This window comes from Echiichthys vipera (genome assembly GCF_963691815.1).
Source record: "Echiichthys vipera genome assembly, chromosome: X".
NCBI classification, from domain to species: domain Eukaryota; kingdom Metazoa; phylum Chordata; class Actinopteri; order Perciformes; family Trachinidae; genus Echiichthys; species Echiichthys vipera.
This window is the reverse complement of record NC_139825.1, coordinates 33,902,230-33,927,737: the sequence shown is the minus strand read 5'-3', so window position 1 is coordinate 33,927,737 and position 25,508 is coordinate 33,902,230. Positions and strand designations below refer to the sequence as shown.

The window sequence follows — 25,508 nt, the reverse complement described above, 5'->3', positions numbered from 1 at the left end:
GAGGGTCAGAACTTGATTAACTGGATAGGAAAGAAGACAAAACATAACGAGATGTAGTGTTTTTTCACCTCAAAGCTCTTGGTTTCTTTTCAATGTATTTGTTTTCTCATTCTCTTCCACTAAAGTCTTCCATTTAATTAATTTCAGAGACTGGTTTCTTTCATGAGTGACCTGCGAGGGGCAGACAGCTTGTTGCAGAAGGCTATCAAGAAAGTGGATGGCAGCGAGAAGATAGATACCGCCCAGGTAAAACAAACTTGTTCATAGTGTTAGGTTAGGTAGTGTACCGCACATTTTGGAGCAGGTCAGACGTGTTGACTTTGATTTTGGTGTGGCTGCTACAGGAAGTACAGCAATGCATTGAGGAACAGAAGGCCTCAATGAAAGAGGTGCTAGAAGACACTCGACTGGTAACTCTGCAAAGAGAAGGAGGGGCCATACTGGCAAGAATGAGGCGGGAGGAGTTCAGGTTTCCACAGTCTGAGGACTACAGGTCAGATCAGATGATACTTATGGTCTCCTTCGATCACAACACAATGAGTACAGCTACATTGCTCAGTGTTTTAATCACGTTTACCTGCACTGTCTTGTATCTACACTGATCAATAGTTATGTATTAAATGAAATCTTCTGCACACCCACACAAAAGTTTTTTTTACAATTACCCTTACTCTTAAACCTTACAACTCAGTTGTTAGTTGGGTGAAGCTATGATAAAAAATATGCAGTGTCATTGAACTACAATACAGCCTGTCCTCATTCACTGTTTGTACATATACCTACGGAAAGTAAAGCACTGTAACATATTTATTACTGTAGAAATGAGAAATCAGGTGATACAGTTTAAGAGCGCCACAAGCCATGCAGGGAGAAGTGTCAGGGTGGTGGATGGGACCCAAAACACAGGATTTTCACCCATGGGACCAGTGCTCATGTCCTGGATGTACTAAGCCAAACCATGACTTTTTTCTAATCACACAAATTGTTGTGCATAAGGTTTCCTACAATATCATACGACCCTACTGATGGGACTACGTAGAAAAAGTGGAATAACAGTCCAAGTTGTCCCGCCCTGACATTTACAACAAAACCAACAGATGGGTGAGGGAGATCAATTGAATTTTGTAACATCCACACTGTCCTTAGAGGAGTTCTGGTTAGGTGTGAGTGGACTATGGGTGTGCAGGGGCTTTAAGATTTTACACACAATATACATGTTAATTTTTAAACTTTCAAACTTCCAAACAACATAATAAGCTCTATGTCGAGCAACTACAACATTGAAAATGTGACTGCTTAGGTATTAACAAATCAATAATACATAATAATATTACCCTGCCAGGGGCCACTCTATACAATGATACTTATTACTCTATGGTTGCATTGAAAAATGGAGTAATTTACGAATGTTTTCATGCCTGAATATTTTTTTAACATTTACAGATTATACTATACCCACACAATTTATAGTAGACTGTTTTTTGTAATTACAGCAGTATGGCACCAGAATTTATTCAGGCAACAAGCAAGTCAGCATGTGTGTGTCGTTATAATTTGCCCCATTTCACAGCCTTAATTAAATTATTACTTACATGATATATTTAACCATTTGCAAAAGTTAAAATCAGAATGTTACATCACCAATAACCTGAGTTGATCCTAACTAACGATACTGCATTTACCCCCATAATACACTTAACGAAAAAATAACAAATGATACCTTGGAATGCAATTCAAGTTGAGTGTGTGAGAGTTTGTAAATGTTTGCAGAGATGCTCTGGAGTCAGTGACAAGTCTGTATAACCAGGTGGAGGAGAAGCTCCACACTCTAGTGATGAGATCAAATGAGTCACTGCAGCACCTGGAGTTCCTCTACAGGCTCAGAGAAATGGAGGCCAAAATTATCACGGTAATTCCAGTTAGTTGCCTCACAACATTCAAATCTTAGACGAGATGATGGGATTCATCAAAGCCCTTGTACACCCACACGGGTGTTTTCAGTTATTCTAGCTGATTAGACCTCTGCTTAGGTTGAAGGTGGGTGGGGCTTTGATGAGAATTTATTGGGAATCTATGAGGTCATACATGTCCATCTACCACTAAGAATGATAAAGGTGTACACTGTCCCGCCTTAACAGGTGACACAAAGCTAACAGGAGACTCGGGAAGATGTCATTCAATCACAGTAGACACACCCAAACAGTCCTGAGAAGAGGTCTAATCAACGGATTAACTGAAAACACCTGTGTAGGTGTTAAGGGGCTTTAAGTTAGTATTGTACAGGGGGAGATGAAAGGTGGTCTTCTTTTAGACATTTTCATTATTGTGACTGTTTCTGAAAAATAAGTCATGTAATGGTCACAGTTTGCTGAGCTATAAGAGTTATTCTACATAATGTCTTGCAGGCCGGGATGTGGTTCAATGCAGAAGGCGAACAGAGGCTGAAGGACTCTTACATAAGAGATGATACCCTGGTGTGCACTGAAAAGGCCTTGCAGCTCTTTGATGTGTTCCTCACTCAGTCTAAGGTATTACAGAAATATGAGAAAAGGGATTTAAAAGATAAGAAAAGCTGCCCTTGTTTGGCTCTCTGTGTTTCTCTTTACATACCAACAGATTTATTTCATTGCCCAAAATATGTAAATATTTAAATCACTGCACTGTTAACAGTAAATAGTAGATTATAGACTTGTATAGAGTAGGTGGAAGGAAATACCAGTTCCATTTGACATCTCATCATTTGTTGCAGGAGAAACAACAGTACACCTTGACCCTAGTGACGGAGGCAGAGGGAGTTGTTAACACAAGTGATTCCAGTCCTGCAACAGATGTTTTTCGGACTCTGGTCAGCACTTTCAAAACCAATATGGATGATTTTATGTTGCGGGTAGAACAGAAGCACAAAGAACTGGACCTACTGGCGCATGTGCACCGCTTCTGTGAACAGGTTTGTACTTTGTCATTTCTCCATGCTTTTATGCCCATCTGACATTATTTTCTAACTTTAGTCTCTTTCTTCACTTGCCTTTGTATACATATTCCTGACTAGTTTGTTTTCACCTTTAAACCTAAAATGGTAAATTCACATTTCTTTCTCTCTCTATCTCTCTCTAGGCATCTGTTCTGGCCAAGGAATGCATTCATTTTTTGGAGCAGCTCGAGCAGGAGTGTTACTCAGCTCAGACCCTGAGAACACTTAAGATGTATGAGGAGAGATTAGGTGGTGAATTCTCCACCCAGCACTTCCAGACTCTGAAAGCTAAGGCCTGTGCTGTGGGATCAGGGGCCTCGGGGGCTATGAGAGTGTGGAATGCAGCTTGGGTCCAGTGCCAAGAAGTCAGGCAACGTCTTCAGGAGATGCAAAAGAAGGAGAAAGGCGTAGATAAGAACCAGATCCAGCAGTCCACAGCTGCAAACGCTCAAGCGGAAGATGGAGTAATGGAGGAGGAGAAAAGGAGTGAGCTGGGGGAGGATGAATGCTCCCTGATCCAGCTGCAAACCTCTCCGAAAGAGAAAGTCCATATCTCAGAAAGTGAAGGAGAAAGCACCACTGCTGCATGCTTCAACCATTTAAAACCTGAGTTGAAAGGAGTTGAAAAATCCCAAATGCAGAAATTACCCAAAGTAGCAGATAACAATGAGCAAGTTACTAATTTTTTTCCACAAAACACTGACTGCCACCCAGAAACCCAACGGAGGCCAAGAGAGCACCATAGTGAGGCAGATCTGAGGAGCACAGACTCAGTTGAAGGGAGTGATGATTTGATGCACCAATCTTTGGGTCGGTCCCTGAGCGAGGGCTCAAGTGCAAGCTCTCATTTGACGAGCATATCTGGTTTTTCACCTTTGGATGTAAGACACAAACACTGTCAAAGCAAAACACAGCTGCTGGAACAAAATCTGGAGCCGGTACAAAATCTCCCCATTTCCCATAACGAGAGTTTACAGTCAGGAAACCTGAACTGCAAGTTAAAAAGAGAGAGTAATGAAATGGAGGGTGGAGCATGCACTGCCTCTACCAACGGCCCTACAGATTTAAGGACCTCAGAAACATTACTCACACCAACAGAAGACAATGGCAGCAATGTTTTGTAAGTAATAGCCCCTCCCTTGGCTGTAATCTACAGCTCAGTGAGATGCTGTCCAGTACATTATAGAAACAAATAAATAATGTGAAACTGAGTATGATCCCGAGTTCACCTTGATTTACTTAAGAGCTCTCACAGAATCAATGATTGCACATTTTTCATTTCCTATATGTGGAACAGGAAACTGCGGAGGATCATGGAGGAGCTACTGTCCACAGAGAGGGAGTATGTGAAGGCACTAGGTTATGTCCGAGAGCACTACTTCCCCGAGCTGGAGAGGCCCGATGTCCCTCAGGACCTTAGGGGCCAGAGGGGAAGCATCTTCGGCAACTTAGAAAAACTCCACGATTTCCACCGACATCATTTCCTGAATGAGTTGGAAGGCTGTGTGAATGAACCTTTCAGAGTGGGGCGCTTTTTCCTACGACATGTAGGTGTTTTATTGACAGTGCACAGCGTATTTAATTGAAATTACAGTTGGGTGCACCTCAGAAATCAGTTCCATGACACATCCAGGTTTTAGCACATGTGAGTCTTTGTAATGTCAAGTAGTGGTTCAGGCTTTTCTGTTTTGAACCAAAACACTGGAAAAAAAAAAAAGGCCTTCCAGATGTTTCCCACTGATATGTCTTTAGCTTCCAAGGTATCAACTGCTTAAGTGTTGATATGATTGAACACACTTTTTGGAAATAAGGAGCACGTAGAGCAGCTGTGAACTGCTGAGATTGCTCAGCCTGTATTTCACAGTGTGGTATGTCCATTTTTATTGTTGGCAATAATAATGATGATGACTAATGGTCTTTATTCATTCCTTTTATTTTAGAGAGAGAACTTCGCTTTGTATGCCCTTTACAGCAAGAACAAACCGCAGTCTGATAGTCTTCTGATCAATCATGGACAAGTTTTCTTCAAGGTGAGCACCACTGCCATCCTCACTAGACTCTCCATTTCTCTTCTCAAAATCATGTCATGACATAAAGAATTCAGAAATTGTGCCTTTAAATGGGCCGTCAGAACTTCTGTAAGGTAGAGCTAAAAAGTGCAGCCTACAGTACCTTTAGAGTCATTCCCCAGCTGCAATGATAGTGCAGAGACGCAGAGAGCACAGATGTGGAAGACCTGGAAATGCTGACCAATGGGCTTTTCTGGGAGGATGGATTAAACCCACAGGCGCTAAAACGGAACAATTCAGATGAAGGGTGAATACAGGTTTATTCAGACAGACAGTATGAGAAAAAATATTTGTTTTTTGAACATTAAAGCATATAACCATGTTCTAGAAGAAACCCAACATACAAGTATAAACACGAGAATGAGCAGCATGTGTCCTCAATTAACAATAGGGGAGAGAACGGTGTATTTTAAGATCAGTCGATGTGAGCAGCTCTGTGAGGCTGTACTTAGCAGTGGTTTGCGCTAAATCCTAACGTCAGCATGCCAACATGGTCACGATGACACCCTAGAGCCTTGTTGCTAGCATGGCTGATAAAAATAAATGACCCAATAAAAATGTGCAGTACATCTCGATTCACTATTTTAGTCCTGATCGATGCTTTCCCATCCACTTAATATAAGCGTGCTCTCCAACTCAGGTTTAGCATTATCCTGATAGCTATACTGACAGAATACTGCTGCAAGTTCACTGAGAGCTCTGTCTCCTCTCCTCATACACCAGCAAAAGCAGCTGAAGCTGGGGGATAAGATGGACCTGTGGTCGTACCTGCTGAAGCCTGTGCAGAGAATCAGTAAGTACAGCCTGCTGCTGCAGGACATGATGAAGGAATGTGGCCCGGGACAAACCAGAGAGATGGCTGAGGTCAAGGCCGCCCTGGAGGTCATCAACTTCCAGCTCCGCCACGGTAACAACCTGCTGGCCATGGATGCCATCCACCACTGTGATGTAAGACAGTTTGTTTCTTTTAACATCTTGTGTAGCATAAGGACTACAACTACATTTCATTGTGTACTTGGCCTTGAACCTTGATTTTGTAACATTAAGCAAGATTAGGAGGATTTCCTGTCCTACATATGGTGCAAACATATACAGGTATGCTTTAAAGATACAGTGTGTTTCTATTATACTGAGATAAGAGTTAATTATCACCCTCTCATCCAGTGTTGGATTTATAATTTATTTATAATAAGAATAAAAATGTGTGCAATACCGTTGGAAAATCATGATGAACCTGGGATGGAAGGAATGGGAAGGATGAAGAGTACAAGGAAAAATAAATAATAATACCTTTATCATCTTTTCCATGGTATGTAAAGGGAGGTTTTGTGTGTGTGGGATGATGGTCCGGAGCTCCGTTATCTGGAAAGCAGTGATAGAGTGGATGGAGTTGGATTAATAGGAATTTCAACTTCGTAACTTTTATGGCCCATGTGGTATTGTCAGAAATACGGTTCTAATTATTTTGTCTTGATGCTCACTATAATTGCATTAGTCAATTATAGTATTACAAATCTGCCATTACGTTCAATGTTTATAAGTCTGTATGTTTGTTTGACTATGTCTTTAGAAGCTAACCAATTATATGTAGGAGCAAAGGCTGATTTTTTAATCACACTTCTATAGGAATTGTACAGTTCAGGTTTTCTCTCTCTGGTGCATTACTGCTGACTCCAGTACTTGACCCCCAGACTCTCCTTATGTGAACTGCAGGTTAATCTGAAGGAGCAGGGGCAGCTGATACGCCAGGATGAGTTCTTGGTAACATTCAGGAAGAAAAAATGTTTGCGCCACATTTTCCTCTTTCAAGAACTCATTCTTTTTAGCAAAACCAGGAAGACGGATGTAGGAAATGAAACATATATCTACAAACAGTCCTTCAAGGTACACATGTTACTACATAAATATTTTAATGTAACATTTAAATGTATTAATGTGTATGAGAGAAGTGCCAGTGAATTGAGCAATAACAGTACTGCCGCCCACCACTTCCTTTTTACGACAAGTCAATGCAAGGTTGCTCTCTACACCTACCAATTGCTGGAATGAATGACGATTACTTTTATCTTGCAATATGTAATCATCATGTCATCATAATTTACAGACAAAATTAGCAGCTTCTATATTGTGTCATAATTTTGGAAAAGTTCCAAGTTGCTGCAACCTCATGCAAAACAGTCAGGAGCTAACAACTACCACCGGGTCAACAAAGCTGTTGCTTTGGCCCCATTTGTTAAAATGTGCTGTACTCCAGGCATCTGGTCTGCTCCTGCTTATGAGATTCCCTCTTTACCCACAACGTACATAACATTCAATTTCAGTCTTTCCATCAGATTTTAAACTACAATCTTACATGATCAGTTTGTCTTTGTTTTCATTAAGACCTCAGATGTAGGCATGACCCAAAACAGCGGTGACAGTGGCCTTTGTTTTGAGATCTGGTTCAGGAAGAGGAAAACTCAGGACACATACACACTTCAAGCAGTCAGTCGGGAGGTAAAGGACGCCTGGACCAAGGACCTGGAACGGATCCTGTGGGAGCAGGCAGTACACAACAGAGGTACCAAGAAATGCACACACAGATATAAACACACACTGGTGATGCTCTGATAACAGGTTGATTACAAGCTCTGTCATCAAGCAAGATCACAGCAAAGGTTATACGGTTAAAGAAATGTTTTCTTTATCAGTGATAGCAACATTTAAATTGCCAGTGTGAATTCAACTTGTGGGTGCCTCAAACTAATGATTTCACATATTCCAGAGGTTCGAATGCAGGAGAGAGTATTCATGGGTATTGGAAACAAGCCTTTCATGGACATCCAGCCCAGTGATGCAGCTATCAATGACAGGGCCGTCAACTATGTACTGATGGGAAGAGGTAAGTAAATACTGCCAGTAAGACAGGTCTAGATAGTTATTCATTACTTTCATTATAGTCAGTAGATACTGTGATAGCTTTTCCCAGCTTATCAGACTTCCAAAAACTAAAACTTAATTTCACCTGGTCTCTGCAGAAAACAGGGTGCTGTCCTCTGTGGGATCACATGGGTCACAGGATGGCCTTCCTGAGGGACGACAAAAGTCTGTCGGTTCAGGTAGCAGTTCATCTTCCTGCTCTTCCTCTGGAAGAGGTTCCCTGTCCCCTATGGGATACCTGTGTGGGCAAAAGAAGAGGGTGGTTGTGCAGGGCCTTGGAGGATACGTATCGCCTCATGGAGCTCTGGAGGAGGATGACCTGGACCATGAGAGTGGGAGTCACAACTTATTGTGTGAGTTTAGTGTGTACAACTAAGAAAATATGTTCTTCACTCATGTATGACCAGAATATTGCTTGCAATTAATTGCAAATGGACTAGAAGAGTAGCTGCAATGGTACACGCAGGAACCTCCCATTACCATGAGTGTGTTACTGATGGCCTCTGAACAGCTTCACTGAGGCTGCTGCTGGGTATCATGTTTTCAAGCCTAAAGACACTTACAGGGTCAATGTTTTTTTTTAAAGCATCTAAGTGTTTGAACATTGGCTTTCCAGCTAAGACATTTCTCTTACTCAAGTTCCATAGGTTGGTTGTATCTATGCTTCACATTATATATATAAATTTTAGACCATACCGTACAGCCCTAGTTAGTTAGTTGATGGATTGGATCATCCATCCATCCATCGATCCTGTGTGTAATCAAGCCTTTTCTTTGTTTCAGTGGACAGCTCTGAGTCGTCAGGAGAGAGTGTGAGTGGCTTCAGCAGTTCCAGTCACAGCTACCACTCTGCTATTGGAGGAGAGGTGGACGACACCTCCTTGGTCTCTGCCTCCATGATCACTGTTAACGAAGCAGAGGTTGCTCATGGGACTGAAGCCTTGGGAGTCTTCAACAAACCACATGCAGGATCCCCAGGAAAAACCCAACCACCAGTTGCTCCCAAGCCCAAGTTCAAGCCACAAGACCAGGCCAAGGATGTGCCCTGTGGCAAGGTGCAGTACAAAGCTCATAACCAGTGATTGAGTTCATATGGTTAAAAACTTTAAGAATACACAGAATTCCCTAATGCAACCTGACCTCTTATTAATATTAAACTAATATTTTTCATTAATCTCTTAGGTTCAGAGCACTAGTGTTGGAAAATCCACTGAAGTTTGACCTTGTACAAGGTGAGTGTAAAGCACAGCAATTATATCATCCATGTTTCTCAAACTTGTATATAATACAATTAATGAATAAACAGTTAATAATTACGTGTATTAAATATAAGCTGTTCTACTGTGGATAGAAAACCTTTTTTTTTTTTACAATTTAATTTTTTTCTATAGATTTGGAGGCAAGCCAAGAATAGCCAAGAGCAGTCTTTTGGTGTCAGCGTTGAAGATGAAACTATTTAAACAAACGTTATACCAGCTGTTACTGTAATCCATTACCACTCTGTAAATAGATTTTAATTTTTATCTCACCTCTAAAACAATAGGCCAAAATAACGTAACTCACAACGCTTTTTATAGTGCACTGTAAATCAGTCTAGTTTCATACCTTATGGGATCATAGAGTTGCTGCGGTCTTTGAGTCAGTGCTTAACTGCTATTCATAACATTATGCTAAACTGTACAGTATTCAAAAAATGTGGCTAAATATTCCGGGTGAAATAAAATGTGCAGACTTCCATAACCATGCACTGTCCTGACCCCAGGATGAAATCTTGTGGATGTCTGTGAAGAATTGTGGCACAAAGGCTGCAAACACCATAATGCCTTTCATGTCACAAATGCATTTCCTTTTGTACAGATTTATCAAACTTAATTTCAATAAATAGTATGTGTCTTGCCTTTTCCTTGAAAATAAAACACATTCACTTTTTTTTTGAATAACCATTTTGTATAAACTACTGTTACTGAAATGGAAATATGTAACACTTGTATGGCTTTCTTTCTGAAATAAAGAACAGTTGCTGTGATGATTAGTATGTTGGCTTTCATCTGTGTCTTTATTTGCACCACAACTATTTTTTTGGTATTCTTTTATTTATTCAGATTGGATTTTAAGAACTCAAATATTGATTGCTAATATCTATCTTTAAATTGCATTTGCCAAATACTACAATTACTAGAGTAATTGTCTGAGCCATTGATATAGCTGAGCTATGAATTTATAGTACAGATATTTTAGACATGTTATATATTCTGTAATATGTGATATGGATATAATTCCCTTATTTACTGAAAATAGGTCATCAGAACATCATAACATCCAAGTTTTCCTTGAATATTTTTACAAATAAGAAAAAAAACAAAAACAAAATCACTTGATTTAGCTACAATATTAACTTTGTTTTAAAAGTGCAGAGAAGAAAATGAAAGACTGTAGCCCCAAAGTCACATTTAGCTGTATCACAGATATTAGTGTAGAGTGGTCTTTTGCTGAATTGTTCTTAACAGTTACTTCTTATGTCAAAGGCCATGATTTCTGCAGTATGGAAAAAGTCACACTTCACTGAAACTGAAATTTTTATGGAAGGTTCATTGGAAGTACAGGTTTCATAAAGAGCACAGAAAAAAATGAATCTGGAAGGGATTCCAGGCAAGAGATGCTGTAATCTCTCGGAAGTAACCAAGCCTTCCTTGGAAAGGGCACTCAGTCATTTCCACTCTGTGGGTTTGTATAGGACTCTGGCTTTACTTTCACTTCTGTTAATCACTGACTGAATTTTACTGATGTAATGACAAACTCTGGAGCCAAGACTTGTGTTTGTAGTTAACACTAGTCTGCCCAGAGTGCTTCAAACCTTATGAACAGCTTCATCCTCTACTTTTATTGACACTGTTATAATTACATTCATAATTGATTTTAATTTAGCATTTTTAGTGCAAATTGGTCAAATTTTATAGTAGTATACTATTTTCTGCAGCTGACTCATAAGCGGCAGCGAGTAATTATGGCAGCAAAATGGTGGACTCAAAAATTAACTACAGCTACAAACTACTAAAATGACCCATGTATTATAAATGGACTTTTCATTTCTCAAAGCGCTCTACTTCATGCCACATCATCAGCAACCATCTAAATCTAACCACACAGCAATGGGGTTCAGCATTTAACCCACAGCCGCACCATTGATGTTTGCAAAGCGCTCTGATGCTTTTCATTCTTAGAAAAACTTGTTTTTGTGCCAATAAGATGTTTTCTAATATTAAGTGTTGCATGAATTGCATTCAAGGCATGGCATCTTTAATATACATAACACATTTCATACAGAGGATTGAAAGTAGTAAATACACTGACAAAGTAGATCATTGACATTAGGTCTCGCAGTACGAGCAATTTAGTGCTGCTAAGCCTAGTCTACACATGCAAAATGAGTCATAATAGTAGGATGTCTACGTTTGAATCTTATCCAAATCCTACCCTCTCATTATAGTGATTATTTTGCAGAGGAAGCCAGTAACCTCTGCCCCCTAAATGTAATGAAATGGCTTATTGAAAACATGTCAACACTGATACTATTATCCACCAGAGGTGTGAATCGCGATTCTTTTTGCATTTTACAAATAAGCCAAAGTGAAAGCAAGAAATAGTGGACAGTCCGGGATTTGCAGGGATGCAACTTGCACCCTCAAATTTTAAATCGGAAGTATGAAAACAGCTATACATACAGTAAAGTCTGGAAACACCCTGGGTTTCACGCACTGACATGACACGCAGAGCACTAAAGCATGCTGAGCCAGCACTATGTAGACAATGTGAGACTAGTGCAACAGTAATACAGTCGTCATGTGACCATCTTTCGAAATTGCGATCAAACCAGTCGTCACTCAAATCTCTGTGGTCAAATTAGCAGACGCTATCTATAACTGTAGTGCATCCATATCTATAATGACGCTTATTTTAAAAGGCATTCAAATGCCCCAGATGGAGCTGACGGACAGAACCGACAAGGAGAGCAGCGACAGATTGAAAGAAGTTTCCAGAAGATAATTGTGTGACTACGTCTGGTTTTCAAAATAACTGTTAAAGAGTTTATACAAACTATATGGAAAATAGATTAACAGGATTATTTAGCTGTTACAGCAAAGTAAATAACGACATTTAGTTGTTTTTTTCCTGGATTTAATTTAAAGGAAAATACCACTAAGGGGAATGCCACTACAGACAAGGATATTTTGATACTGAAAAAAGGCAAGTGCTTTCATTAGTGGGTCATATGATCAATCGCAATTGTTTTAACTCACTCTTTGATACATAGGAACTTAAAAGACAATTAAATAGATGAAAATCTTTCGGAGTACATATTTAATTAAAAGAAAAGTACCACAAAGTTGTCAGTGATATGTCTTCATTTATTGAATGAATAATTCCTGACAGTGACAAATACATTTAAACTGAGGAAATCTCTAAGTGTAGACACAATTCAATTTTTACCGAATCAATTTAGAGATATTCCAGAATAAATGTCCCATATTTGTACCTTGAAATTACTACATTCCTGACGACTTATACTACTACTTAAAGTGTAAAGTGTATTATTCAACTTTTCCCATGGTTGTAATATTGAATCATAATACTTAAAACTCAATACATATCGAATTGGCATCCACATATTGTGATAGTATTGAAAATAAAAGCATATTTTCCCTGACCTATTATCCACATTTAACATGACTTGGATTTTGTCTGCTCATGTTGTTTACCTGTACCGTGTTTGCTTTTTTTTTTTTAAACCAAATTTTATCTTTATTATTGATGCCTAAGATGCCTAACAACATCAGGCTAAGGAACTGTCAATAAAAACTAGCCATTATTATTAGTAGTAGTGGTGGTAGTAGTAGTAGTTATGGACAGCTAAACTTTCTGTCTGCACCCTTATTCTTTCATCCTGACCATTGGGAAGGAATGCGGACAATGCATTCATCAGGCGGAGACTTTTGTTTAATAATGTACTACACACACATATCAAATGTGAATAGATTAAATGGTGGCTCGAAGCAGTGATTGGTTTGGTGCCTTGCCCACAAACAGTCTTTGCAGTACCCAGGAAATTAACCAGGCCACACCCAGTCCATCCAGGACTTAAACTGGTGACCCTTAGGTTCCCATGCCAAGTTGAGCTACTACCAGACAGGTTTAGGTCTCAGGGGTATTCCAGGCAGCTGGAATGTCAGCTCACCTGTGAGAAAATATTTGTCTATAGTTTGTCTCTCTGTATTTAGATCTGAATTTGTAAAACTAAACTTGAATATATTCGGTGTCAATTAGTTACTTAGTATTGCTATTTATTAACAAATGATCAAATACGTTGCTGAATGCTATTTTAAAGTGATCTGGCTAACTGAATGATCCCTCTTGAAGCGATATCCCTACCTGGACTCTAACTTCTGGAAGGCTGTCGGACTGAAGGGCATTGTATACAAAAAGCTAACATCGCTTGCACTTTGCCATGAATAGTGGATTTTTAAAGTTTTTTATCTTTGTTTATGTAGGCCCCTATGACCTGTGAACAAGGGGGCACTTGAAAAACTCAATTGACTGGCATGTTTTCTGGCATGTGACTTTTTTGTTTTATATTTTGTTAGAATTTTGTATCAAATAAGCATTGTCAATTTGATCTTTTACAAAATCGTTAAGTAGGTCTACTTTTTCTATGCAGCATTGGTTAACCAAACTAGATTTGTAACTTATGGAGCCTCCACGTCCTATGGGAAATTGGTAAATACCAAAATCCGACATCCCTAATGTGGTAATTTCCACTGGGAAGTTCATAGAATATTTTGATACACAGTTGCAGAGATGAATTAACCTTTGACCTTTTCAACATGGCAGAGCGCAACAACACTGTTTTTGAGCTGGTAGAGAAGATTATGTGCTTTAGATTAGTTCAGACGAAGCCTATGTAGCTAAAACAGAAATATTAGTTATCTCTTTCGTACTTTTAAAAAATCTACTATTAATGATCTATGAAAAAAATACTGGCTATTCTTTACCTTTTTGAATTTTGATAAACCCTCTTCTCGATGGAGCTGATGAATTAGGCAGTCTAAAATGGTTTTCCCCAAGCAACAGATCAGGATCTGTGGGTCCTATGACAACAAATGCACTTGAACACAATGCACTGGTAATTTCCAGTTCACAAGTGGAAAGGATCATCTTTTCAATAGCACGTGAAGGCAGCTTTAGTTCAACTTCTTCCATTGCTAAGTAACTGGTAGCTACAATTAGCTATACTGTTGGTGCCATGTGTTGTTTTTGTGTATCATTTAAAAAATAAAACATAACATAAATTATACATCACTGTGTAACCTCCCTTTGCAGTAGTCTTCTGCCTCGACTGCTCCACACAAGGTCAAAGAGTTAAAAAAAAAAAAAGTGAACAAGAGAGTGTAACTCAATTATCTTTGTAATGTCGCAATATCACAGTCACCGTTCTTACCGTCTGTAATGAATCACAGGAGGAGACATGCAAAGACAGTATGTGTGCACGCGCGTACGTGAGCACACGTGGGGAGGGGTGCGTTATGTCTAGTCACGCCCACCATCAAACTGACTAGACTGACTCGCACGAGAAGGACTACAAATAAGACCGAGATAACAGCGAGGAGTGACACAATATTCCCCTCTGAGCTGAAAACAAACTTTAGTCAAAGAACACAGCAGCAGACATGGCGCAAGGTAAGTACCCTCATTTTATTTCAAAGCAGACTTGTCATGAGCTTACAGTGCTATTTAAAACGCAAGTGCCATGTCATAATATAGTTTTGAAGCATTTTTAAATGGTTAAAAATAAGCTTGATGCATGTAGCTATTTATTACACAAGTCAGTTATGCCATGATTTGTTCTTACTATGTCCTATTATGGGTGTTTGTGTGAATGTTACTCTAAATAGAACTAACTGTCAGTGTATTTAGATTTTTTTTATAGTCATTGACTTAGGAGTTAATAACCAGAAAGAGCAAACTTTCACTACGACTAGGACAGTGTTGTCACTAAACTGTAAATTAAGCTGAAGAATAGCAAAGGTGACAAATGTAAAGTTAGCACAGCCTGCACATATCATCACCCTTTATGAGTAGGTTTCAAAGCTGCAGGAGTCAAGCAGACGTTCATCAGAGATCTGAAGACCAATGCATCTAAAAAATGTTTGAGCAAATAATTAGTGCCCTGGGACCCTTATAATAGCAACTGGAGCTCCTTTTACAGGCACACAGCAGCACACTACAAATAGTTTACTTTCAAGCCCTTGTAAAGATATTTAAAATATCCCAAACAAGAATGTAGACAAACCTTTCTTGCTGGCCTTATCTCTGAGATCCCCTCTAAAGGTTGATATATGTCTTTGACCTGTGCACGTAGGCAAAATGTGTAGCATGCCAAAAATATCTGAAGAGGGCTTGTGGACATTCTATGGTAGAGAAGAATCCACTTTTCACTTATAGGGTGTGTATTTGACAGAAATACTGTGAACAAAACAGTCTGACATCATAACATAAATTATTTTGACATTTATTCTATTTAATCTTTATAGTCAAAAGTTGTCAGTAAGATGTCTATTGAAGCAGCTAAACGCAGTAAATATGAGCAAATGTACACCCCCTGCAGAATTTGCAAGTAGAAAAACAGCATTATTGTTAATTCAGTGCCACCTGCTTCCATGTGTTGGAAGTTTACAAAGCATTTAATTGAAACTGAAAGTGTCTGTGATGGAGCTCTGAACTGAGCATGGGTGTTACCTACAAAACTAAAAACTCCTTTCATTGCTGATGGGAGCATATTTATTTTTCCAGGACTCAAATAGTGTTTACTGTACCAGTGACTACTTGTTTTGATTTCCTTATAAGGCTTATGTTGGCCTCAATGCTCAGGCAGTCCCTCTGTGTATGGTGTGGGTTATGGTTGGTAAAGTGGGATTGAAGCGTGGGTGTGTAAAGTATGTAAAGGTTAGGGAGGGCAGGGTACAGACTGCGGAATCTTAGTCCATGCATTCCATATTAGATCATTGTGCTGCTACAAGTCATGTAACTCTACATAATAAACACCATCTGCTATAGCTCAACTGCTTTACCTTGAATGACGAAATTAATTTTCTTTTATATCACTTATGTTGCCACAAAAAGAGCCCCAAATCACTACAGAAAGCGTGATGTCAGTTTCCCGTTGCCCCTTTAGTCTGTTGTTTCTGAATGTTCCGGGTGTCAGACATTCATATGTTTTTAATCTTTGTAAAAGTTTTCTCATTTTGTAGGCTGGGGATCCATTTTATTTTACTTTGTTGTGGTGTGAGTAAAATAAAACTATTCTCTCTTTAAAAGGAAAAAGCGAAAAGAAATCAGAATTTATTGGAGCTCTGTGAGATGTTTCTTTCCCCAGATGGTACCTCAGTAAACTGTTAAATACCATCGACACTCCACTGCAATGCTGACATTTATTTGATATTTGCCCAGATCAAATCTGAGCTAAACGACTGAACAGTGTATGCCCAAGCTAAGCAGCAAAGCCCACATAATCCTCTGACTACAATCTCCAGCTGTCCCAGAAAAGGTAGCGTTGCCATCCTTAAGGCACTGGCCCAAATTAGTCGCACTAACATGTCTTCAATTAGGAACCGAACCAAGGTCAAGGCCAGTAAAACATTAGAGCTATGAGAAATACTGAGGAATGATGGACTTTGTGTAAAACAACAGGAAGTAGTTGCAGCTGTGTCTCTGTTTACCCAAGTCTAGTCTAGCCGTAACACTACTACCTCATACCAATTTACAGGGTTTTTCTAAACACAAAGGAATAATATATGGGGATAGGTTAACCTCCTGATATGTCATGGGGCAGGAGAGAGACCCTTATATTTTTCCTACAAACAAACACGAAATCAAAGGGTGGGATTCTCCTTCGCCCTGGAGAGAAGGAGTGGTTATGTGTTTGCACATTTGACAAGGAGTCTGAGTCTCTGTCTGTGTTTACCTCTTGTTAAATCCATACAGAAAGCCCTGTGTAACTAAAATATTATACCATAAATGACTGCAAGTGTAAAAAAACAACAAAAAACAGGCACATAACATTATTACAAAAGTTAGTTTGTAGCGAGGAAACATTATAAAATATAAAAAGCACATTTATGGCCACAACATGAACAAATTCACACTCTAGTTCACCACAGGTTTCTGGTTAATTCCCCACAAGTCTGTCATAAAAACGGCATTTGTAATTGTTGGGCCTTGTAAATCTTATAAAATGTCCCTTATCCTATACATAACTATACATTTTACAACTTGCCCTTTATCAAAACTATGTTGGCATTTAAAGTGCTCCATAAACATACTGTATACACTACCCTCCAATTAAATTAAAATAAGATCCAAGAACCATAAAAAAAATAAGTTTTTTTTTAATATTCTACACACATTTAGAGATACCCTTTCATTGTTATGTAACATTGTATGCATCTGTGATGAGACAAGCTTTTAAATGTATTTATGTGTTGTTAAAAGGACAGTAACTAAAATACTCAGTCCATAAGATGATGATTGTTCTACATCCACATTATAGATTTCAGAGATATGTAATAATACGTTTTTCTATGCTTATAAGAACCCTCTCTTTTTTTTAAGATCTTGACATTGAGCGCTGGAACCTGGAGAGTGAGTTCAACAACATGGACCATCGCACTGATCTCAATGGTGTAGATCGTCTTATCTTGAGGAGAGGCCAAACTTTCACAATCAGCTTGTACCTCCGCTCCGGAAACTACCAACCAGGATTCAGCTCTCTTGACTGTGTCGCAGAGACAGGTGCAAGTCCTTGTTTACTTCTTTACTTTTACATCTTAACTTTGCACACATAGAATTAGAAGTACTTTGCTTTACTGAAAGCATATTGTTCCATGCGTAATTGTTGTATGATACTGTACATAGGCATTTTTAGTCATTTCCACTAAATGCACTTTCACTTTACTTCGATTTAGGAAGTTAGGGTCATATTTGAACCCACTGTGTGTTTCTGCAGACATTATTTCCTTTGGTACCTATTGTGATTTCAGAAATGAGAGAGGAAAGTAGCTGGGATGTTGCCTAAAAGGAAAAAGGAAGTCAACTTCCCTTGTTCAGTTTTCAGTGACACTGCTCCTGGCTCTTACAATGAGCACATATTACAGTAGCTGTAATAATTCTGTAGGTTTTTCCATTATTAACCCAGCTCCTCCCTCATTGTTCTGCAGGTGTTAATGGATTTAACTGTTATTGTTGGAAGCCACAGATACTGTACTCTCATGAATTTGCTGTCAGAATATCCTACAAACACTGCAAAACATCTTCCTCTTCTCCTCAGTTCATATTTGGATGAACTTCTCATGTAGAGTAAATGTAGACTATGATAAGACTGTTGCTACTTGCCATCAAATCCAAAACAGGAAGTGTTGCTTGCCAACAGGAAAGCATGTGTTTAATGATAGATAACACGATCAACCTTGAGAAGTCAAGTATGTTTTTTTGGAATAGACTAGGACCCTTAATCCCACTCAGTGAGAAGGAAGTGATCTGCTCTTGGTTTAGATATCTGTACCGGCTGGAAGATGTAAAGGAATTGAATTGTTTTGAATGAAGGAAACACAGATGGTTTTAAGTTTATGTAACTTACCCAAATTCATATATGAACTGAGGCCACTCAGGGAGACTTGAGTCGCATACAATTTTGGTCATAATTGGAAGCCATTACACAGTTATGCTCTCCTTGCATGAGACGAGATTCCAGAGATGTTTGAACTAAATTGGGGCAGGGTTGGGACAATAGAAGAAATGTACCCTGCAACACAATTTGTTTTTATTCCCCCCACATGTAGTCCCAGGGTTCTAACCATATTATCTGTTACATGCAGGTCCTCAACCTTCTGAGCAGTATGGCACCAGGGCCTCCTTTGGTCTGTCTGCCAACATTGACACCTCCCGCTGGAGTGCTGCTGTCACCAGTCCCCCTGGGGACATGGTGGCCCTGTCCATCTGCTCTGCCCCTGATGCGCCTATAGGCCGCTACACCCTGACCCTGGGGCGATCTGGGCGGGTTGAATTTATCCTGCTCTTTAACCCCTGGTGCCCAGGTGGGTAAACAGATCATACATCAAGCTGTCGTGAAGTGGGTCTTGCATAGTTATCTTAGGCTATTAAGTGCTTTGATGATCATGTTTCATGGGTGGGCTTATGACAGGAGCTATTCAGGAGCGGTGCTGTAGAGACTATATAGAGGGATGGCTTTGGCCAGAGAGAGGTTAGATGTCTCCTGCTGCTTTCAGTCTTTATGCTAAGCTAAGTTAACCTTCGCCTCGCTGTAGTTTAATAATGAGTGGACACATATGAGAGTGATATCATCCAACTCAAGACAGAGCAAACACGTGAATTTCCCAAAATGACCAACTATTCCTTTAAGTTAAGTAGAAACTTCACATTCTATGAGAGTGCTTTGAATAAACTCCATCAACTGCAGGGCGAGAATTGAAGTTCAAGGACATGTATTAGGACGTTCATATTGTTATTTGTTATGTCTCCTTGCAACAGGAGATGCAGTATATATGGACAATGAGCAGAGTTTGGCAGAGTATGTCTTATCTCAGGATGGAATAATCTTTCGAGGCAGCTACAAACATCCCATATCTACTCCCTGGAACTTTGGCCAGGTACCAACACCAATACTGACGCTGTCAGCCTCACCTCATCTTACACCCACAGTCCACCAGGCCAGCCAGCATTGTGCCAGGGGGGTGAAGGGGTTTAAATCATGCTTATTCTGATAACAGAAAGAGATCCACTTAGCAAGTGATTAATAATGAGTTACACAACTGCAAACAGGCAATAATTTCCGAACATTTGGCACTGAGATTAACTGAAATATTTATATCTGACAGTCTGGGTCTGATCTAGTGAGAGTGTTAACATATCTAGCCTTTTCTTTGATAGTTGATATACAGTTTGATTAGCCTGTCATTAGTAGTGCTTTAGTTGTGCAGCCACTGAGCTTCACAGTATGTTATAGTTACATATATAATGGGCTATGAGTTTTCAGCTGTTTTTGCTGTTTAGAAAAGGACATGTCTCACATCTCTTTTTTGATTAATTTATCCTTAAACCTGACTCTGTTTTTTCTGAACAGTTTGAAAGTGGAATCCTGGACATCTGTCTCAAGATTTTGGATATGAATCCTAAATGTATGAATAATCCTGGCAAAGACTGCTCAGGGAGGAGAAATCCCATCTATGTTTCCAGAGTGCTTAGTGCCATGGTAATCATTCATATATATGTTTATGTTTGTGCCATACAAATGAAAAGCTTGGATTTCAAATGTAAAAGTTTGTTTTACAATCCTTTTCTTTTGCCTGTTAGGTTAATTGTAATGATGATAAAGGGGTGTTGCTGGGAAAATGGACAGATGGCTATGAAGGAGGTGTCAGCCCCATGTTCTGGAGGGGCAGTGTGGAGATTCTGCGCAACTGGGACACACAAGCCTGTCAGCCTGTTCGCTACGGACAGTGCTGGGTGTTTGCTGCAGTGGCCTGTTCAAGTAAGATAGGGTGCAGTGGAGCTTGGTGGCATATCACTGGAAAACATACTTGATTTGTCTCAAACAGACACACCATGTAAATACACAGTTGCGGTATAAATTTTGCTCCTCTTAGTATCGCAGTACTCATATAAGTTGTTTTGATACCCTGTTAGTTTCCAGAGCCCTCGGCATCCCCTGCAGAGTCATCACCAACTACCTGTCAGCCCACGACAATAACAGCGACCTGGTTATTGAACGCTACATCAATGAAAATGGAGAACTCATTCAGTCTAGAGAAATGATCTGGTAAGAACTCAGACATTTGAAGTGTGTAATACTAAAGTATTTACCTTCAGTCTGAAATGTTTTAGCGCCTGCTTCTTTAAGCCCCCTCCCTAAAAAGCCCAGTCTGCTCTCATTGGTCAGTTTTTCTAGGCCTTTCGCAGCTGTGCTCTTGGCGTCTCTGCAACGCTGCAGCTGGGTAATTACGTAACAGCACTATGGCAGCGGTTTCTACCTACATATACCATCATGACATCACAACCATACAGAGATATTGATGGCTGGTTTAAAGTTTCTGAATTAAATGTTTCTTTATTTTGTTTGCTGTTTTGTTTGAAGAATAAGGCTAAATCTGTTTGATAAGATTAGTATCATTATTAGTTGATTTCTATTGGTGCTTTCGTTTTGAAGGTTCTGAGCAGTCTGAGCCACCAGATGAAGTCTACATATGTGGGTAGGCAGGTATACTTACAGGTAGACACTGGGGAGGGTTCATGTTTTTTTATACAGGGCATGAGAGATGCCATTGCTATTTATTTGCTTGCCAAAATGGTTAAATATACCTCACAAAAGTCTGCTTGCCTGGACAACAAACTTATTTTTTTGCTTCAATGACAGTTTGATTTTGAGTTTTTTTGTCTATGATTTAATTGAGGACAAATCGCTACTGCATTCACTTTTTACTATATAAGAACTTTTAATATACATTGCAAGGAGAGATTTTTGTGTAATATAAGGAGATTGTCAGACTACTGTGAACTATTTGAATATGAAAGTAAGAGTTTTGATATTTTAATTTGATGTGCTATGGAAATTATTTTCATACCCTACACAGTAGAGATGTACAAAGTAGAGGTTTAGCTGTGACGAAACTAAAGTCAACCAGTTAACTGCAGTTTTGGTAATGACATCCGAACAAGTCCATTTATGAGATGTCTTTATTAAAGTAAAATGTATCAAATGCAGGAATCCAGCTGATGTTATATATTGTATCTGTAGGAATTATCACTGCTGGGTGGAGAACTGGATGACCAGGCCTGACTTAAAATCTGATTTTAACGGCTGGCAGGCCAGTGACCCTACACCTCAGGAGAAAAGTGAAGGTAATGAACACGCTGCATCAATGAACACATGAGGCCATTTATGATCAAGACGGTGGATCCATAATTTTTTCTTCTGCTTTCTCCCCACTTCCTTTAGGAGTGTACTGCTGCGGCCCCATCCCTGTCAGGTCCATCAAGCAGGGTGAGCTCATGTTCAAGTATGACGCTCCATTTGTCTTCGCTGAGGTCAACGCTGATGTCATCACCATCATGAAGAAAAAAGATGGCAGCATATCGAAAGTCACAAGCACTGCAGTGGTGGGCCAGAAGATCAGCACAAAGAGTGTGGGCAGTGACACCAGAGAGGACATCACTCATCTCTACAAGCACCCTGAAGGTAGAGAGCAATGCTGAATATAGTCCTTACCATAAATAGAGTATGTTATTACAAGACACCATAAAACATGACCTTTACTATATACAAACCTACTCTGCATGCCAGCAGATCACATCAAGGTTAGTTAATGTTACAATCCCTGTCAGTATTTGTGTGACTCTTAATGTACACGAGTTGTTTAAGAAGGTTAGGTATAAGCTTCATTATTAGAAGGGAATTCTTTGTGTTAAATATATAGAAACTGACTATTTTGAATGGCTAAAACTTGTCAAATTTGAAACTCCGCGTGTGGTTTGTTGCTTCCATATTTCTAGGCTCTGATGAAGAGCGGGAGGCTTTCAAGAAGGCAAACCACCAAAGCAAGCTGCTCCAACAGCAGCAAGATCAAGGCCTGCATCTCACTATCAAGGTCACCTCAGACATGAAGAAGGGCTGTGACTTTGACGTGTTTGCTTTGGTAACAAACAACACGCAAAGCGAGAAGAAGTGCCGCCTGGTGTTTGGATCCTGCGCTGTGTCCTACAACGGGTTCCTGGGAGAGAACTGTGGTTTTAAAGATCTGCTCAATGTTGAACTCTCACCAGGAGCAGGTGAGCCGAGTCACCATGTGGTGTTCGCATGTGAATGCTTTATACACTCCACTTTTCACTGTGGGTATTGAAAATATTGCATGTGTTCTTCTAGAGAGGCGAGTTCCACTAAGGCTGAACTATTCTAAGTACGGTGGAGTAGTCACTGAGGACAACTTAATCCGTCTGGCAGCTCTGTTGATGGACTACTCCACCAGCGATGCAACGCTGGCAGTGAGAAACATTGTGCTGGATAATCCTGAAATCCAAGTCAGAGTAAGTCCAATGGCCTGCAACTGATTAATTATATGTATTGTCCAAGTTAATGCAAAGTCAAAAACAAGCCCTGAAAAATTGATTACAAATGTTAATGTGAAAAAAATCAGGCCAGTTATTTAAATAAAACCAAGTCTGAGGATGATCTTAAAAGCTTAGTTTCAGCCAGCACTACAGGATTACAGTATTGAAACACCAAAACCTCTTCTGACAGTATGTATAAATAAAACTTGATCCAAACAAAACTATATAGTACTTACTGTGAGACATCTGTGACTGTGCTCTGCAGATCCTGGGAGAACCAAAGGAGAATCGGAAGCTGGCTGCAGAGATTACACTCCAAAACCCTCTGCCAGAGCCGCTGGAGAACTGCTGCTTTAGCATCGAGGGGGCCAACCTCACCGCTGGACAAGTTATCTCTGAGAGGTTGTATGAGTCCATCCTTATCCAGTTAGAGATTTGTTTTTTTTACTCACACAGGTCACTAATTGACCTATCATAAATTAGACACAACTTAGTCAATCATTTGAACATTTTCTCTCCAGGACAAAGAAGCAAGAAAATTTTAAAATATGTGTAAAACCGAAAAATTAGCCTACCAAGAAAACTCATTCTGTCCCTTATTGTCATTGTCAAAAGGCAGAATGAGTTGGCATTTTAAAAATCATCACATTTGAGCTCCCAAGTAGCTCACCTGGTAGAGCCCCGAGCTTCACAAATATATGAAAGAGTCTTTCCTGAAGCGGTCTGGGGTCTGAATCCAACCCGTAGCTCTTTGCTGCATGTCATCCCCTCTCTCTCCCCCTTCCATTTCTATCTTAAGCTGTGTCTATGATAAAAGCCCAATAAATAATAAATAAATCAATAAAATTGATCACATTTGCGCAATGGAAAAGTTTCATCACCATTTGACTTCCAAATTATGTTATTTTGGTTTGTGATTTGTTGCACTGCAGAATCCAGATGTCTGGCTCAATGCTCCAATGTTTAGTCAGGACAGGAACACCCTGGTAGAGAAAAACCAAAGTACTGGGGTTCACTGGAGGTGACACAAGATTTAGACAGAATTCACCAAATTAAATAATAATAACAATAAACTCTTTTTGATTAGATTTGTGTACTTGTATCTCACTCAGTGAGTAATGTAAGGAGAAGCCAATCGATGACTTTAATTCTGACTATGCAGTCAGAATTAAAGAATGATACATAATGTACCTACTCTACATGGTGCATTTTCAATGTCAGCACTATTGTTTGGCCAAAGCTCCATTCCCATCATCTCCATAAAGAGTAAAAACTGTCATGAGTCCTATGTCAGTGCAAATTTATTATCTAAATATTTATGCAATCAGAGTACTGTGATAAATCCCTCTCAGTGTGTGTCACAAACTTAATATTTAAATATTTACCCTACAGGCTGGGCTCCTCAGTGGGACCTGGGGAAGATGCTAAGGTGAAAATTTACTTCACTCCCACCCATTCTGGGCTGAGAAAGCTGGTGGTCGACTTCGACAGCAACAAGCTGTGTCACGTCAAGGGCTACAGAAATGTCATTATTGGGAAATAAAGGCTTTCAACCCTTACAGTCAATCAGACAGCAGTACTGTTACTATTTTGTCAGAACTGTTAAGCCATCCAAATGTAAGCAAATGCAACCTCTTTTGCAGTGTTTCATACATAACAAAACTTTTTTATTCAAATACTTTAGAATTTCACTGTGTATTCCTAATCGCTTCAAATACACCTGTTTTTGTTCAGAGCCATAGATATGTAACTGTGAACGCATTTAGCCATCAATCAAATCTGTGCATGCAAAACTTTTAACAGAATATGGACTGTGATCTGAAGTGATGAATAGTATTTTAAGTACTATGTACTATTTTTATACTTTGCAATTAAAAGCGTTGTTAAACATCTCAAAATTTTGTGATAATGTTTCAACCAGTCAGGCTGTCTTCACACAATGTGTTATGCAATGTGCAGATGTTTTATTTGTGCCACAGTCTACCTTTTGCACATTCTGCCGAAAGCAAAGATGATGATGCACCTGCCGCTGTTTTTGTGTTGTTTCAATCATGACATTTACTTCTCCCCTCCTTATACCTGGGGCCTGTGGATGCTGTTAGGTAATTGGTCTTGTTCATGGCAAGCTGCAGTGCTACTCAATAGGTGCTGCTGTTCCTATGGTCTTAATTAAATCCTTTGTAAAAGTACATTTCTACCATCAATACCGGTTTGTGTGTGGGCACACAAGTATGCATACAGTATGTGTTATTACTTTTGGTAAAGTTAGAGGGTGCTCTCTTCTGGCCACAAACGGTTACTGCACAACTGAAGGTATAATTTTGAACAGCTCCAACACATAATTAAATACCAAACATTTTATCATCTTATAGATAAAC

The 25,508-nt window shown here is 39.4% G+C and overlaps 2 protein-coding genes across 2 annotated transcripts in view; both read left to right on the top strand.

Moving 5' to 3' along the window:
• quob (quattro b) overlaps positions 1-9,981 on the top strand; it is a 29,208-nt gene extending 19,227 nt beyond the window's left edge. Inside the window, exons 9-24 of the mRNA XM_083938552.1 lie at positions 148-246; positions 345-493; positions 1,771-1,909; positions 2,406-2,528; positions 2,750-2,947; positions 3,115-4,091; positions 4,269-4,518; positions 4,912-5,001; positions 5,764-5,988; positions 6,754-6,924; positions 7,423-7,600; positions 7,805-7,921; positions 8,058-8,312; positions 8,743-9,014; positions 9,142-9,191; positions 9,351-9,981. Of these exons, the coding sequence (XP_083794678.1) occupies positions 148-246; positions 345-493; positions 1,771-1,909; positions 2,406-2,528; positions 2,750-2,947; positions 3,115-4,091; positions 4,269-4,518; positions 4,912-5,001; positions 5,764-5,988; positions 6,754-6,924; positions 7,423-7,600; positions 7,805-7,921; positions 8,058-8,312; positions 8,743-9,014; positions 9,142-9,180 (3,282 nt within the window). The 3' untranslated portion in view covers positions 9,181-9,191; positions 9,351-9,981. The remainder of the gene's footprint in view (positions 1-147; positions 247-344; positions 494-1,770; positions 1,910-2,405; positions 2,529-2,749; positions 2,948-3,114; positions 4,092-4,268; positions 4,519-4,911; positions 5,002-5,763; positions 5,989-6,753; positions 6,925-7,422; positions 7,601-7,804; positions 7,922-8,057; positions 8,313-8,742; positions 9,015-9,141; positions 9,192-9,350) is intronic.
• A 4,610-nt stretch (positions 9,982-14,591) lies between these two features.
• On the top strand, positions 14,592-25,016 carry tgm2b (transglutaminase 2b). The gene is made up of 13 exons (XM_083938433.1): positions 14,592-14,691; positions 17,623-17,802; positions 18,885-19,103; positions 19,558-19,676; positions 20,150-20,278; positions 20,380-20,557; positions 20,713-20,845; positions 21,821-21,924; positions 22,022-22,261; positions 22,576-22,851; positions 22,946-23,106; positions 23,396-23,532; positions 24,523-25,016. The coding sequence occupies exons 1-13, from the start codon at positions 14,682-14,684 to the stop codon at positions 24,671-24,673; spliced, it is 2,037 nt and encodes a 678-aa protein (XP_083794559.1). The 5' UTR covers positions 14,592-14,681; the 3' UTR covers positions 24,674-25,016.
• The last annotated feature ends 492 nt before the right edge of the window (positions 25,017-25,508 follow it).

Coding starts and splice junctions, on each gene's coding strand:
- tgm2b (XM_083938433.1), top strand. Junction 20,558..20,712: donor TGCTGCAGTGGCCTGTTCAA/GTAAGATAGGGT, acceptor ATACCCTGTTAG/TTTCCAGAGCCCTCGGCATC. Junction 20,846..21,820: donor CAGTCTAGAGAAATGATCTG/GTAAGAACTCAG, acceptor TTGTATCTGTAG/GAATTATCACTGCTGGGTGG.